Here is a 17,252-nt window from a genome sequence, read left to right on the forward strand (position 1 = left end):
AGGTGAAATGTTTCTGAGCTTGTCAGCTTTGATTACCCACCTGAGCACTCATAATGGCTGCGGATTCTTGTTTAAACTTATTAGAGGCGAGACAGTTAAGCGATCAACAAACAAAAATGCAATCGACAAAAGGCAAATAAAACATGGGGTAACAAATAAAATCGGGAAAATAAAATAAAACAACTGAAATGAGAAAAGTTACAAAAGGGCAATATTAAAGGGAAGCGAAAAAACAATTAAAGCGAATCGGGCTTATGCAACAATCCACAGGATACGCGGGCGCTGGAAGGCTGAGGCGGTGGAGCAGCAAGTGGACCGCTGGAAGGCCACGGAGTCACGGGAAAGTTGTGGAATTAGACAATGGAAGTATGGAATTGCAGGCGGGCTGCAGTTTCCAAGATGCCGAATAACGGCACATGGCAAATAGAGAGACTGAGAGAGAGCAATCGAAATCCGAAAGTGAGCGAGCTTAACGTTAAACAGCGCAGAGAGAGAAACCCGCTAGGGGCGCAAGTTCACAGAGTGGCAGGAAAAATGCTCGAAATATTCCAAGACTTATTCCTGCCCCTCTTTTTTGCTGTTTGTGCGGAATTATGAAATCGTCAGCGGGGGCCCAAAGCTTTATAATGCTATATCCACTCATTCGTGGTGGGGTGGCCACTGGCCAGGAAATTACTGCTATTCCAAAATGTAAATCGCGTCAATTGAATCTAAACGATTTCATTGCCACAAAAGTACGACAGACGAAAGCGACGCGGAGGAAACGGTCAAACAGGCGGACGGACAGAAAAAAAACGGACGGACATGCGTTTGGCTTGCCATGAACGCCAAATTGAATGCCAAATCAAAAGGAGAAATAACATTATATCTGCATTCTCTCTCTATCACACATTTAAAATCACTCTAGATCACTTGCACACTGGCAAAACTTTTGTCAAATCCATTTGAAAAATGCATTTTTCCCATTTGCCCCGAGAAAATGCCTCAACATACAGTTCTTTTCGATCTGTGCTCTTTTCAGATGGTTACAAATGTATATATCCATTACGGCAGGCATGAAGTTTTGGAAAAATCGATTCCGTACAAGGACGTTGTCGTTTTCTCGACGCCCCTAATGGGGTGGTGGGCCGTCCGGTGGGTCGGTGGGCGCTGCAGTTGAGCAGACATGGAAAGTTCTTGGTTTTTTTTTGTTCGTTTTTTTCTTAGCTTTTTTCTACCTTTTACACGTTTAGGTGCTATTACACAATTTTTGCGCTTGGCGTTGCGAATTCTGTTTTGGGGACTTTCGCAGAAAACTACCCCGTTTAGCAGTATTGAACTTCTTTTCAGCACTAAAAAACCGATTCGATTCGATTCGCGTTGGAACGAGACAAAGACAACAAATACTGATCACACACGTTTGCTTTCTAAACGAAATCCTTTTGTCGAACGAGAGTTAGTCCTGCTGCTTTCTCTTCTAGCTGGACTCAATCGATGCACAGTTATTGTGTAAGCAGAGCAGCGGAGCACACACCAGCGCCGAGGGGGCGGGCGGGCGGTCGGCGGGGAGCTGAGCTGTACTGTACCACCCGACAAAGAGACGAGATAGCTGCTACCACAGTTGGACCTTCCCAGTTCAAATTCGCCGTTCGACTGAAACTTTTCGGCGCGCCGCGAGTGGTTAAGCTTTCTCGATTCTCGGATAGAACGTTCTGTCAACTGCGACGTTGGCGTCGCGGCGGGAGCTTTCGGCAGCGCCAGCAGATGTTGCGCTGCGACCCACTGCTCTCTTCCACTCGCAGAAAATCTATCCCTTTCATTACAGAAACTATTAATTAGAACATCAGAAAGATATTTTCGAACTGATAACAAATGACTTAATTTTCAAATTTGTAATTAAATATATTTAAATATATATTAAATACATCAAAAATTGTGATAAAGAGTTCTGAAAAAAGTTATGCGTTGTACTGACTGATTTTATTTTATTAAGACCAGCTGCGGAATGCAAAACATTGAATGAAAATGATAAGATTAGGAAAATATTTCAACCTTTGGAAAAAATACAACTAAATTGATATTTAAGTATGATCCTCTCGCATAACATATTTTGACCTCAAATATTGAAAATTATTGTTTTTCAATTTAGGTATATTTTTGTGTACTTTAAATGTCACAATAATATGTTCTTAAATTCGCTATACTATTTTTTTGACTGTAGTCTCTCGTGCGAAAAGTAGCAGAGAGCTTTCCAGCCGAAAAATCTATGGCAGTGTGACAAGTGGGGCAGACAACGAGCGGCAAGAGCGGAATGGAGCGCGGGCACTTCGAAACTGGAGCAGCGGGGGGGAAAGGGGGTTGTTTGCCTAGGGGTTGGCTGCGTAGCTCGGAGATTCAGCGAGCAGCGGAATGTGTGTCAGTTGGAGAAAGAGAGAGGGAGAGAGAATAGGGAGGCACAAATGAGGGATGGCAAGAGAAAAAGAGGGAGAGCGCAAAAATCTACATAAATTGTATAACGAAAACAAAGCGTTTGATAAAAAGGCAGGCCAACAACTTTGGCATTTTGGAAATGCCGTCTTATCGAGCCCTTGCATGACGTCACTCCAGCTGTACCCATCCCCCCAAAAGTGATGACAATTACTCAGACTCGGGTTAAGCATCGAGTCATATGGACAACCACCGAGGCTAAGTAGAAAACCTCCCCGTGGCCACCAGTAGTAGTGGTTCGTTTGCGACTCATATTCAAAATTATACAATCCATATTCAATCTAAGAACCGTATACGGTTCTAAGTATGAATATGTCTACCCAAGACTCCAAGCTTTGCCTATTCTTACTTAACACATTAATAGGCAAAGTGGCATGGAATGGGGGTGAAATTACCCCACAACTGGCTTAAGGACTCAAGTAATTTCCTTTTTGGACCTTGGGTTTATTTTGGGTCCCTTGTAACTCGGATTTAATTACACGTAATGTTGCCAACACAGATACAAAAAAAGCACATGGATACGCACTTGGTTTATGAAACTGAGAGAAAAATGTAGTATTGAGAATTTAAAGAATTTTGAACCTAAATTATATAAGAAGAGGACATTTCCTAGAAAATTTCACAATTTGTATAATCCCCACTGATAACATATACTGTACTACAAATGTACAAGATTAATGCTATAGGCTTAAAAAATTTTAATAAATCTTCTTAAATTCGAATAGACTTGTGTACACATATATTTTGTTGGTAGATTGCTGATAAGACCGCTCTAGTTTTTTCGTGTGCACAAAATTCAACGGAAAATCAATACGAAACATCGTGCCAGCAAAAGGCAGCGGGACAAGTTTCGGACTCTGGCTTACGGAGCTGAGGGGGTGGTGAAATCGCTCCCCAATCGATCCACTGGGGCCATACAGATTTCTGCCCGGAATCGTGCACGTTTTATCAACTTATCGAATCGCATGTGATGTCCGCTGAAGGAGTGTCTCGTCCAGATGAACGCCAACTCACTTTATGGGTCATCAACATGGCCACAGGCTCAGAAGTCAGGAGTCGGGGAGGAGGCCAAAACAAATAAACAAATGTCGAGTTAAGTGACCGTGTTGGCCAGTTGTGTCCGCCAAAAGTTCTCCCACTCGTGCTGGCCAAATATCAAGTTATGTAATGACACGACAAAAAACACTTGGCAACCGGAATGAACGTTGAGATACATAGATAAAGTTATAAACTTTGGCCAGATATCGCCGGGGTGACCCATAGAAATGTATGTGTCCATGTGAATATACTCGTAAGCGAATACTTATGTTAAATAGAGTAACGTCATGGCTCGTCAATGGGTTCAGCTGACAAATGGTCAACTGACGAGGGTTCCACAGCCCAGCCTATACCCCATCGGTCAGATTGACGTGTTCAGACGGCGTCCTATATCGCAGTCATTGCATATCAAGCTAGCCATCGATCAGTCACCTCCGGATATTCCACCTACCACGGCCACGCCCCACCGCCACGTGTCGCCTCCTTTCCGTGGAAACTGAGTGCCAGCATTCTGGAAAATCAATATGCAAATTATGGCTGTGGCTTAGATGTTTTTGTTACGCGGGGGTCTGCCTAAACAAAAAGGGTCTGTTCCTCTGCCAATTATGACTTTTAGGCAAAATCAATAAGCGAAGCAGTGCTGATGACTTTACCACTTTGCGGGTGCCAAAGTCAACTAGCCACTCTCGGTGCTAAGACCCCAATACAATTACAAATTCAAATAAAAAAACTGGATGCACAACGATAAAAACAGTATATTTTCTTTAAATCGAACTTTTGTGTTCTTTTCATGAAAATTCAAGCACATAATGGTAAGTCAAAACAAATATATGACCCAAGGTTGAATATTTCCAGATTACAACATATTGTGCGTTAACCTCACATTAAATATTGTAATTGTGCACATTAAAAATTAAAGTAGTTTATAGATAATACAGCACAATATAAAAATATATTTAAAGAGATAATGAATGTCCTTGCAATGAAGTGGAATTGATCTAATCTGGTATGCCACATTTGCTGGCTCAAATTCAGTTCTATAATTTAACATTCGATTTCGGAAAGTTCCACTATAGTTTGTAGGAGTTGCATTCGCACTTTGCATTCGAAAAGGGTATGAACGTGCAAGTTGGTTTGGCAGGCAGCCGCTAAAACTTTGGCCAGCTCGCTAATTGCCTTTGGCAAGTGCAGTCCTCCGGGCGGTGGGAGCTAGGGGGCGTGGCAGGGGAGGACCGTTCGGGGGGGAAGAGTGGGAGGCGGACCTCGAATCGGTTACATAATGCCGTTCATGACCTGGACCCTGGCAAAACTGGCAAAGCGGCGACAGAAATCAGAGACGGCGTCAGAAAGTCCGAGACCGAGTGCAGCATAATCACTCGCATCACGAGTGGCTGGCCCGAATGAGCCATAAAGCTGACAGCGGGCTGTTGTACTTGAGCATTGATTAAAATGTGTGACCCCCTGCCATTCCCTATGACCCCCGGGAGGTCTGTTCTCGCCATGAATGGCAGACTGCCTACAATGGTCGTGCGAGGAAAAGGTATTGCGATAAATTGCATATATTTCAAGGTAATGGAAATCACAGGCAATCATTTAATTACTGCGAATATATAATAATGATATTAGAAAATATCATTAACTTTTTTTAATTTATCAGATAAAATAAAATTTTTCCTATGCCTAATTAAAACAAACGATATTAAGCAGATTATATATGTACCTCTTAGGTATATTTAAAATATGGGTAATATCTTAAATAGCCTTTTTTGTATTAAGCTACTTCCCAGATCAAAATTCCACACTTTAGTCATGATATGGCATCGTATAAACTCGATTCGAATCCAAGTCGGTGTCCGCGGCTCTAGTTAGTCTATGATGCCATTCAAAGCAATTTGCTCGTCGCTCCTCGTAGGCGTTTATGACAATAGATTTACGAGCATAGCTCGTCTAATTTACGCCATTCCCATTGTAAAGAAGCGACCATCCATCCAGCTCATATAGTAGTTAAAAAGATGAGAAAAACCTTAGACAACGGCAACGATGAAGGAAAGTCACTGGCATCTCTCGGCGGGCAGCATTGAATGAAATGCCCCGGAAAAAACCAATTGTTATTCCACGTTTAATTTAGTAGAGCAATGGAAAGCATAAGCCTCTGCCATCGCCATCGCCTCCTCCCACCGCCCACCAGCCACCAGCCACCTTGTGAATCCGATTTCACGGTTTGCGGGAATGGACAGCAGCTGACTGGGCTGCATAGTTGTGGGCGGGCAGATCTTGGATCCATATAAATCCTATTTCAGCCCATCCCATCCCATCTCATCTCATCTACGGATACAGAGACAGAGACAGACAGCGCTTGGCTTTGAGTTTCAGTTGGGTAATGCGAAACGCCGGAGACCGCCCGTCCGAAAATGGAGCAATAAATTCTAATCAAAATTAAAATATACATAATAATAAAGTAAGCAAAGCAGCTATCTAGTATGGCACAAGCATTTTCTATAGCCCATTCAGCCCGTGTGTGCACTTGTCATTGCCTGTAAGCTGCCTGGGCGGAAGGGGCTGTCATGGGTTAGGAGGCCGGGTCCAATATGTTGGCCAAATGAGTTCGCACAGCGGTGGCTGCTGCTTAAGAGTGATTTTCCTCGTTTTTTATGGCGATTAAATGTATATGCGTGCCCTAAAACCGAGAACAAGTTGCCACTGTATCTCCATAAATTCTACTGATAGAGGAGTTCTTTTAAAAGATACATGAGACATGGGATAGAGTGCAATAATGGCTAGGCAACTTTGCATGTCTTTTAAGCAAGACTTCATATTAATAAAACATTAAGGGAAGTTCGGGATCCAGAAAAAAATTTAAATTCAAAATAAAAAAAGCTTTCAAGAAAGTATTTCGTTCTGTACTTTATTACACTAATGATTACTGTTGACCGGTTAAGAACTGGGAATGTAAAAAATTAGGTAGTTTACTTAAAAAACAGTAGTGTGCCGTTTGCGACCTAAATTGCATATTGAAAAAAAAAACAAATGAATACAAAACACCTTCTATTAAAATCTAATATTGGGATTTCGTTAACTACAGTTGGAATATACTTTGAAAGTCATTACCAAATGTATAAGATTAGTATTAAACAGTATTCTTCATTATTGACAAAATTATTTTTCAGGGAATATGTTTAGAGAGCGAACAAAACTTGTTTGTGTTTTTTGATGATGCGTTGGGAGTTGAAAACCCCATTTCGCCGTGATCATCACGTGCCTCAAGGGGTAGTTGTTATTGGGGACACCCAGAAATCAATAGTAGCCCCTTCTTTTCCAGAGTCTTGGAGTGGGCTAGGTGGGTGCATCGGGCTGACACGCGCCACCGCTCAGTGAACCGCTTTGCATTAAATCAGCCTCAATTGAGAGCGTGCTGGCGTGCTGGCTAACCTACTTAAGCGGCAGCAGTCAGAGCCAGCGATTTGTGGCACGTTGGCACGTCTAATTGGAAGACAGTAGGAATACATACAAGGGATCCGAACTGCGATTACTGGAAGGTAATGCTACCCAGATCCCCACACCAAGGTTGCCCGTCAACCCGAAGTACCTGTACTATGTATGTATGCCTCCAATGACAATCAGGAATCAGTTGGACCTTATCAGGTATTCGGGCTATCTATCGGAACCATCGCCCATCCACTGACGCACTTCATTTGGTCACGACGCAAACCAGTTCGGCTCAAGTGCCGCGGAACCCAAAACCAATTACAGCTGTCGACGGTTATTTGTTTACCCGACTTATTTGCCTCTATTATTTGTCATTATCGAGCAGTGCGATAATTTGATTCGACTCCAAAACCCGGTTATTTTCGGCTACCACCGAATAGCCGGCCAAACATCGCACATTGGCATTGGCCTGCTACTTATAGTAATTTGTTTGCATTTGCATTTCGGGGCGATCATGAATGCGAACGCCAGTGGAAGAGCAACGTCAGCAACGTGTATTAAACTGTATTTAAATTAAAACAAATTACGGACAGGCCGACCATTGTGCGAGTGTGTGTAAGTGGCGGCAATTGTTGATATTGTCGTCACATATGAGGCATTAAATTAAATAAAAATTTAATATGACGATTTAAGGAGCGACAAGCGACAGCCAGCCGCCAAGCAAAGTGCAAATCAAAAGAAACAGGCACAGATTCACACACAATTGAGTTACATATCATATCTAAAAGAGTATTCGAACAATCTTTCAATTGTCTGCATCGTTTGGAAAACATTTTCTTATCCATTTCCATTTCCATTTCCATTTCGACATGCCAGAATTTTCGCAGTTATGGCAGGTATGCGAGTGGAATACTTGTCGATATGCGCAAGTATGAATCTAGGCCTCGCTATTTTTTATAGATCTCCAGTGCCAGAAGAAATCTCACGGCCCAGTGGCGGCCAAATCCGATTTTAACGAGTTCTGGCGGGATATACAATATACATATCTATTTACTCGATCCGGAATAGTTGGCCAGACCCGCTGGGCTTCTGTGTTTATTCATTATTTATGCCTTCCCCATTTACCCGGCATTTGAATCAAAGAGTCTACGGAGTTGAGTGCCCAAACGAATATTTGACAGTTATGTCATTTCCTTCGGCGTTGCAGATTGCCCAGACGCACCGGCTTAATCTCGACCCAGCTCGTTTACTTCCTCCCACAATGCGTTCGGGTAATTGCGGTAATTGTTGTCGCTCAGACAATATTAAGTGCGTGACAGAAGGCGGGCTCAAAAGATCTCGTCTTACCGCTCGAAACTCGTTTGAACCGGTGTGGAACAATAGTGCCATTGTTGAGCTTCTGCCCTTCAATGGCCCGACCTAAACCTTGTTTTCAGGTAGCCACAGAAGGCACCCCTTCAAGTCCTAGCCACCCCTTCGAAGTCTATTGATCGATGGACCCTGAGAAACGAACGAATACAAACTCGAAAACAAACGAAAACGAAGATAAATCAACGTTCCGTTCTAAAACTTAATCTACAAGCGCTGGGGCGGTCGAGCGTTATCTGATAAGCAGACGAAAGGTAAATATTAGCGACAGCCAGCATATACAGATACAGATACCTGGGAAACTGAGTCCCAAACCCCTGGCAGTGGGTTATGCAATCGCGGTAATTAAAACCCTCCCCATTGACGCAAGCTGGGCCGGCAAGTGCCAAATATCGCACCGCATCGAAACAAATCGGAGTCCTTGTCAAGTGCAATCTTTGGATGTGACAGCAAACAGTCAATAGACGAGGTGCTAACTGTCCACGACTTGCGATGACTGCCAATTGATGCCGGACCACGATGCCTTTTTCGCCCCCTGCTCGCGAGAACAGCTCAAACGCCTAACGCCTAATGCCAAACGCCAAACGTTTCGCCATTGTCAGTTGATTAGATTTTTATTGGCGTGTAATTGAATTAAAACGGCCAATATTATTTTGTTGGCACGCTTTGATTGCCGAAAGCAAGTCACCCAGCCTGTGTCAGACGTTTTTCTGGTATTTTCCAGTTGTAATTATTATCGCTGTCGCTTTTTATGGCCATAAGCAAATTGTTAAAACGAAATTAAAATCTTCAAGCGAAGGCAAAAGCCGGGTGAAACTGGACAGAGAGAAGGAGGCCTGGCCCGTTCGGGAGCCGAAAATATCTTGACCGTAATATAAACATAACCACCATGTATGTATGTTCTGCAACGTGATGTCAATACTGATAGCTGCAGTGTTTAGTTAACTGGGGGCTAGCATAGAACCTGCCACGTTGGCGGACATTCTTTAGCAATAGTTGTCTGGCCATAAACTCTTAATTGTTTTAACTTCGTTTTTTGACTGATAAACGGGTAGATACAGACCTATACCAAGTAGTTCTGAATTCGGCTGGCCCTCAATTACATATCATTTACTCATGAAGCGCACATCTAAAGCAAGAAAACTTCATTATAGCGATGTTGGTATGCTTGTACTTAGAGCATCGTCGGATTGTAGTTTCTTGATTTTTTCTGTGCATTTTTAAATTGACTTAAATTGAGAGCGCATGACTCAGCATTCAAAACGAAGATACGACAATTGAGGGTGTGTGGATTTTAGTGGGGAGTGGGGAATGAGGTCCATATCTTAGCTCTACGCGGATTTTGTGCGTGAAATCATAATAGATTTTCCACAAAGCCTAATATCTCGTTCCACTGTGCGTTTTAAGCGAAGGTATGCTACTCGCAGATAGTTTTGCATACTTTCGGGCCGCCGTGGCACTATGCTTGTGTAAGTGCCCTGCCTTAAGTCAAGCCCCAAAATCAATAGAGCTGAGAAAACGGCCCGTAGATGTCAAGCCCTAGGAATAACCCAAAGCCAGAAGCCTGCATAGAAACAGCAGCCCTGAGAACAACTCATTAACGTCTGCGGTGTAATTAAGTGGCGTCATCGGTGGGGCATTTAGTTAGTAATCGACGGTAAGGGCGGGTATAAAGAAACACGGAAAAAGTACGCCGATTTACGCTAATGTTCGAGTGTGTGTAATTAGAACCGAACGACTCGGCCCAATGACACCAATTTCGGAAGGGGGAAAAGGGAAAAGCACCGAAAATGGAAAAATAAACTTTCAGTTCGGTGCAGGGTAGTTTCTTTTAGGGCTCGAGTTTCCAATAATGAAATCTGCGAGATGCGGCGGAATGGGGCGTGGTTCGGAAGGGGGCGGCAGTACCGGTTATGTAAGCCGAAAACTGGAAAATTTCCAGGCACAGAAAAGCGGAAAGCTTGCTAGCCTGGAAACTTGAAATTGGAAAACGGGAATTGCGCATGACAGCTAAGGGCTAACACGCGATTCGTGGAAGCCCGAGCGTACACAAAAAACGAAGCACACCTGGAAAACGTAAGAGAGTGAGAGAGGCTCAAAGCGAGAGAATCGCATTAGAAGTAAATCCGAATACGAATCCGAAAAAACACAAAAAACCAGGCCTAAGCCAAGTTATTTTTAAAGATCAGCAGGTAAGCAGATAAAAGCCGAACCAGATTCAATAGGATTACTAACTCCACCTTCACCCATTTTCGATTTCGTTTGAAGTTCCACTTATTCGAAAGCCCACGAACAAATTAATGAACTTCTTAGGGCGTCGCCGCATAATCGTTGTTGCTGCTTTTTACACCAGCAACGACAACAAAACAAATAGAAGCAGCACCAACAACAACAGTAACGTACACAACTCACAGATACACGTACACACACCCACACCAGCGCACACTGGCTTCGATTTTTCCCATTAAAAACAACGCCCGCTCAGCGTTTTACCTATAGCAATATGTTTTCGACCTGGTTTTTCGGTCCTCTAATTTCACGGTCTAACAATCTTTTGCACCTCACTGTTCTGGTACTTAACTAACTTAGTTTTCATTGGTAATTCTGGCTTTATTTCAGCTCACCTCGTAATCCGACCTTAACGCCATGTTATTTTAATTTAACTCGATTAATTTACTATCGTTCTCTTAATTTGTAACACCTTCTTAGTATCAGAAATAATCGAATGTCTGGCAACGCTGGAGTGGAGCTTGGCATCGCTAACGTAAAAATGGCAACGCTGGAAAGGAGGCTGACTCCGCTAACTGAATATAAATAAAATAGAAACAACATTTATTAATAGTTGACAGGATAAAAACTATATTTTTTAAAATCTATTAGGTTTTTGAATTTGAAGCCAATATATAAATATACCCAACCTAAAACCTACCCATGCAAAGAAAAGTTTCGTCTAAATAAAAAGTTTTTTTCTTTTTAGTGGAAGCGAAGTTTTGGGAACTTATCGGAACTGTGTATACAACGGTCTTACTGTCAGTCAGCTGGGCTTGTTCACAAACGGAAACCAATTCAAAATTAACCCACCAGCTTCCAACTATCTATAATCCGTAGTGTTACATTTATTTAGAATATAATATTTATCAGTGTAAGATTACGAATTACAATCTTTAAAAGTCTTTTCAGCAGTATTTTGCGACAAAGTAAACAAAAATGACATCAAAATGGATCGAGAATAATTTGTCGTCAACATTTTATTATTGTCAATTGACGAATGGATTTCGATGATCTGAGCAAGAGGTTTAAAAAATATATAATCTCGATAAATTACTCGCAACAGTCTGGCAATATTTGTTAGTGGTGGCTAAATTTGCGGGAGTGTGTATTTGCTAACCCAAAAGGTATGTAAAATTAGGTGTTTCCGGAAACCGTCGCAAGATGGTGTCTGTGTAGAATTAATTAATTAAAAAAATTGTTTTACCGGCGAAAGCCGCGAAAAAACCAATCTTTGGAATTTTTTTTGGGAAAGTACTTAATAGAATTGTTTGAAATTGTTTGCTTTTATTTGCAAACATAAGTTTTAAAATGGATAGTTTTGAAATTGTAACGACTAGGCAAAAAAAGCATAGATTTTTTAAAAAAGTTTCACTGGTATAATTGATAAATATCTAGTAATGTAAAGCAATCTAACTTTATAATTTTATGGTTACTTCATAGCAAAATGGTTTTCCGCTTTTACCTCTTTAAATTTTTTCAAAATGATTTAATGGTTTATATTTCTTATTAATTCAAAAAGAGCGAACTATTTCAATTATAACTCACTTAGTTGATTGTTCATATTTCTTCCACCTAAAACTCTAAAATTAAAGATTATTAAATTAAATATTTATTAAAAACAAGCAAATATGTTAACACACAAGGCAAAAAAAGCTTTCACGTTGTATCTTATTAGCTAGAATACCTTTCCTTGTTTACGGCCCCATTAAATGGAAGTACCGAATTTGTATCCATTTAAAGGAACGAGTTTTTTTTTTACCGTTTCCTGCCATTTGCCCCCTCTGCAAACCTCGATTGGCTTATCCGGTTAATTGATATTTTGAAATCAATTGTTGTCGACACGACCATCAACAAGGAAGTGACTCCAAACAGTCTGCGGTTGCTAGGGCCAAATAAGTTTTCCCACAGCCTCAGAGCTTACCTATGCTTTCCTTCCGCCTTTTCCCGCCCAGTCCCCACCAGTCCCGTCAATCCATTCAATACCCCATGGCCATTAGAAGGCACCGGCTCGACTACAAAATTGAGCCCACATAAGCTGAAAGGAAATCGCCTTGTTGCCGTTGCCTTCGGCTTTGGCTCGAACAACCTGAAAGGTCCAAGTCCAATCAACAGGTGTCTTCTCGCCGTGCGAGAACTGGTGTTTGTGTGTTTGTGGTTCAACAGGCGGGCCGGCGGCAAGAAGTCAGATCCCAAGGATGATGTCCCGGTTGGCTGGCACACACCAGGCCAAATGGCGAGAAATAAAATGGGAATAATTCAATAGGAGGCGTGACCAGCCCACTCAACCCCTGGACAAAAAAGGAGGGGGAGGGGCCATCGAGGTTGTGGAAAAGGCAGCTTCATTGCTTGCGTAATGAATGTCCTTAGCAGGCAGGGCACGTTTCATGTTTTTTCGTTCATGTTTGTTCGGGCAAGCTCCTGGAATCCCCCCACCTCCGCCTCCGCCACAGCCCCACCTTGCCACTGCCCTCTCCCCAACTGGGCGACAATTTGGAGCCAAGCGGAAAGACCAGAATGCTGGCCATTAAAGCTGCTCCAATTCTCTCTTCCTCCGCTCGGCATTTCACTTAAGTTCATTTGGCAATTTAACACTTCCCGGGCACGCATCACAGCGCTGGCGTCTTAATTTGTGCCGTTTTTTGTGCTTATGCCCATAATAAATGCAAAAAACAAATAAATTTCTAGCTAAGGGAAATACCGAAAATATTTGCATGCAAATTCTTGACCTCGTCCGCAAAAAAGCAGCAGCAGTCAACCGAAATTTGAGTAAATTTAATTGAAACCCCTTGCCCTGCTCATGCATATTTATTAAGTCCAGGCGGTATGGGATGGTGGCACTTAAAATTCGGGGGACAAGGGGGCCTGAGCAACAGTTGCCGCACATTGCGCATACGCCCCGTGTGACCCAGAGTAAGTTTCTGGCGCAGCACAGCCAGCTCCAACTCAATTTCCACGGCACTATCAGCCGATTATGCTAATGTCGAAGGAAAGGCAGAGCCAGATGAAAATTTGGGTATTTTTTTTTTTGGGATAGTGGGAGGACGACGACAAAAGGTGAGTTTGTCCTTGCTCTCGCCCTTCGCACTACCAATAAAAGACAGCAGAAATTTGCAGCTGTAAGAGCAGAGGATACCCCGCCCCTCGCTTGCTTATCACGCTGACTTTTTGCTTCCGGTCTTATTTCTTGCCTTTGGAGAGGACATCGCTGGCTGTCTGCCCCTTCTTTCCGTCTGCCCGTATGCCCGTCTACCGTATAACAAATAGCTGGCTATCCTGTCTGTCCGGCTGACTGGCTGGCTGGTTGGCTGGCATTCGTGGCTTCGTCCCGGCTCGTCAACAAATTGTTGCTCCGCCGCTGCGTGAGCTGAGTCGGCTGGCTGCTCTCGCTGGCTCTCCTGCATTTCGGGCATTGCGCATACGCCGTGTGTGCGTGAATTGGCCGACAGTAGACCACTGTGCCTGGGGACTTGCCGCCCGTGCCAACTGTGCTATGGCCTGTATAACAGCGCGCAGCAACAGCTGCTGGACGCACAGTTCATCCACAGTCCTCGTCTGGTTGGGTCCTTGGGTGAGAAACGCGGCAAAAGCGCAAAAAGCAGCAGGAGTAGCAGCAACAGCAGCAACAGCAGTACCAGCAGCATCAGCAACACCGGAAAAGCAACAGAGCAGTGCGAGCCTGGCGCAGGCAGATCCCTAAATTTTGTGGTTGAATTCCCGGAAATTCCTGGTGACCAATTCGCGAGTTTTCGAATCGAGTGCGGTTTAAGTCAAAAGCGGAGCTTCGCGTGCCACAGCAGGTCTAACCGGATTAATCCTAGCATTGGGACTTGCGCACCGCCCAGCGGCATAAAATGATAAGTAAGTGCACGGAAAACAAAGGAGCTAAACATATTTTTATCGGAAGAAGTAATTTTTATAAGTGGGCCTACAATAAAACTTAATTTATACCTCAATGACATTAATTTGAAATATATAAACATTGAACAGATTAAACCTTTTTTTCCTGCCACACAGGACTATAATCTTCTCTGAAGATCACAGATAATCACTTTCTAGACCAGACATAATTTTTAACATTTAGACTTATTTTTTTACGTTTATTGGGTCTTTAAATATTATATATATAAGGGTGGTTCGTTATTATATAGTAAAAACCATATTCGATATTAAAATGCTTATTTCAATCCTACTTCTTTCACAAACAACATTTCTTGCCAATATGGCAAAAATGAACAGAAAGAGGGCAAACCGATTTGCATCAAGTGTCAGGCTAATAAATATGCTTTGCATTGGCGCCGCCTTATGAATTTTTTCCGCCTCCAGGAATGTCCTGGCGTGCCTCTTCTCCGCTGGTCCACTTCACATGTTGCTGCTGTTGCACGAACGTCTGTTTAACGCCACTTAATGTCCTTTCTATTTATTTTCCGCTGCGGCGGTGTGTGAGCGAGTGTTGATGACTGCTCAAAACAGTCAAACTGCCAAAAAAAAAACACAAAACACACACGGTAGCACTTCTGTGTACTTGCCACTCAACAGTTTCGTGCGAGGGAAAGGTAAAAACGCTTTTACTGTGGCGTCGAAAAACGAGAAAAGTTTTCTTTGGCCTGCCTAGAAAAACTTTAAACAAAAGTTGAGTCGGGCAACAAAAACAGCTACAAACATTGAGAAACAACATTAATTTACGTGCTAAAGGCGGCCTTGAAAACTAATTGTGCTTGAAAATGGGGATCTCATCGCGGGGGGTGGTGCAAATGGCCAGGAAAAGTGTCCGGGAATCGTCCTTGTCCTGGTGATTTCCCATTGAAAACAAAATTCTACGTACCGTGGCGCTGCAATCAGGACAAAAGTAAATTGGAAAACTTCATTAAGATGACTCGCAGCCAATCTCTTGGCTTTCACTTTTTCTGCTTACTAATTAGCAGTAGACGCCACCCCACTTTTTACCATCTTCATCAAGCGATAGAGATTTCACAATTACAGCTTATTTCCTCATTCTACGGAGACTTACGAGATTTTCGTTTAAGCGAATGATGGGTAAGTCAACTCAAAATGCGTCAGCTAAACCGAGATGTACTCGAAGAAAAGTCTGCCTAGCAATAATGCAAATCTGTCCAGCTCGAGGGCGGATTCCAAGGAAAAATGGAAATGGTTTGTAAATTATAATTGTTATCTGCTCCAAAAATAAAATTAAAACGGGATTCGCTGGGTGTAAATCAATATAAATGGTCAGGGGTTAGCAAGGTGCACTGGAAAGAAGATTTGGCACTTAATTTATGATAAAAAAAGGGTACCCTGACATTTATTGGCTGCTGAAACTTAAAAAATTTAGTAAACATTTTTACTTATTTTATTTTATTTATTTGTCTAACTTATATTATTGTCTTACATTAAAAATATTATTTCTTTTTCTTTCTTTCTTTTTATAGGCCTACGTTATGGAGACTTTTTAAATCTTTTACAGTTTAAAACTTTTTGCGATGTTATTTCTTTAATCCAAAATGACTTACCTTATTTTTAAGTCATTTAATTCTCAAATCGTCTTTAATTTTTCATTTAATGCGGTTATGGTTTTGGTGACGTTCATCAAATGAAATCAGTTGACGTTTTGGTTTTCATTTTATGGTTGAAAGGTGTGGCTTAATTAATTAAATTAAATTTAAAGATAATGTTGTGTTGCTGTGGTTCATTTCGGTGGTTTTTCCAGTGCAGTTAAGCGTTCAATGATCTCGGTTTAAAAAGGGGTCATAAAATACTGTCAGGAAGCGCCAAAGAGGGGGGTGTGGTGCTAAAGCGCACACATTTTCCGGTCGGAGTTAGTGAAACAATGCAGCGGTGGCTTTAAGACATTTTCCATCCTCCGCCATCAGCTGTGCAGCAGTGCTCATGTGTGCGTGTGTGTGTGTGAGAAATTTTATGAGAGACGCTTTTCTTTCCGCTTTCCGCTTTTCGCTTTTCGCCAGACCCTTTGTCGGTTTTGCTTTTACTTTCGCTTCACTTCTGCCTTTATGTTCCGGCACTGCTCATTTGGACTCACATTTCGTTGTTGTTTATCCTGTTTTTGGCAGTTTTTGTTGTTGTTGTTGACTGCTACCCACCACGCCCATTGAAATCGTTAGTCGCACGAAATCGTCGAGATTTACGCATATATTTGCGTGGAGTTACCCACTCGGCAGCAGCATCCATCCCCTTGCCTTTCACCGCTTTCACCGCCTTTGCCGCTTTTCCCGAATTTCCCCTTCGGTTTTTCCGGGGGACGGGACAAGTCCAAAAACTCAATTGCGGCTTTTTATGTGTAATTCGCATTTTTGTTCGCCTTCTCCGCCGTCGATTTCATTGACGTTGCGCTCGTCGGATATTATTTTTTAATTTAACTTTTATATTCGGGGCTTTCGCCAGATCCACCCGCCTGTTTACTTTTATGGGCCAGTGTCTTTTGATTCTATAATTTGCTTGATTCTTGCTTTTTGCCGTTTTATTAAAATTAATTTAAATGCGACAATCAGCGCGGATGCGGAGTCGAGTCCTGGCCACTCGCTGAAAGGCAAACAAAAGCCCGCGAAGCCCCCGGAATAGCACCAATGTGCACAACGACATCGGCGGCTTATGTTAATGAGCACTTACAAGCTGTAATGACGGAGCGCGGGTAGGGGGAAATGTTGGGTGTGGGGCCGGTGAAAATGACC

At 42.6% G+C, this 17,252-nt stretch overlaps 1 protein-coding gene across 6 annotated transcripts in view; it reads right to left on the reverse strand.

Annotated features, from left to right (window-relative positions):
* Window positions 1-11,005, reverse strand: part of LOC108140511 (sodium/potassium-transporting ATPase subunit alpha) — a 28,066-nt gene extending 17,061 nt beyond the window's left edge. For 2 of the 6 annotated variants that reach the window (XM_017263299.2, XM_017263302.2), the window contains exon 1: window positions 10,923-11,005. In XM_017263299.2, coding sequence (XP_017118788.1) covers window positions 10,923-10,946 — 24 coding nt within the window. In that variant the 5' untranslated portion in view covers window positions 10,947-11,005. Of the gene's footprint in view, window positions 1-40; window positions 184-1,217; window positions 1,625-10,922 lie in introns of those variants that run through there. The other 4 variants (XM_017263298.2, XM_017263297.2, XM_017263301.2 and 1 more) reach the window with 4 other exon arrangements.
* Window positions 11,006-17,252: the final 6,247 nt, after the last annotated feature.

The sequence above is a fragment of the Drosophila elegans genome, unplaced genomic scaffold, assembly GCF_018152505.1.
Source record: "Drosophila elegans isolate 14027-0461.03 unplaced genomic scaffold, ASM1815250v1 contig_476, whole genome shotgun sequence".
In the NCBI taxonomy this organism is placed as follows: Eukaryota; Metazoa; Arthropoda; class Insecta; order Diptera; family Drosophilidae; genus Drosophila; species Drosophila elegans.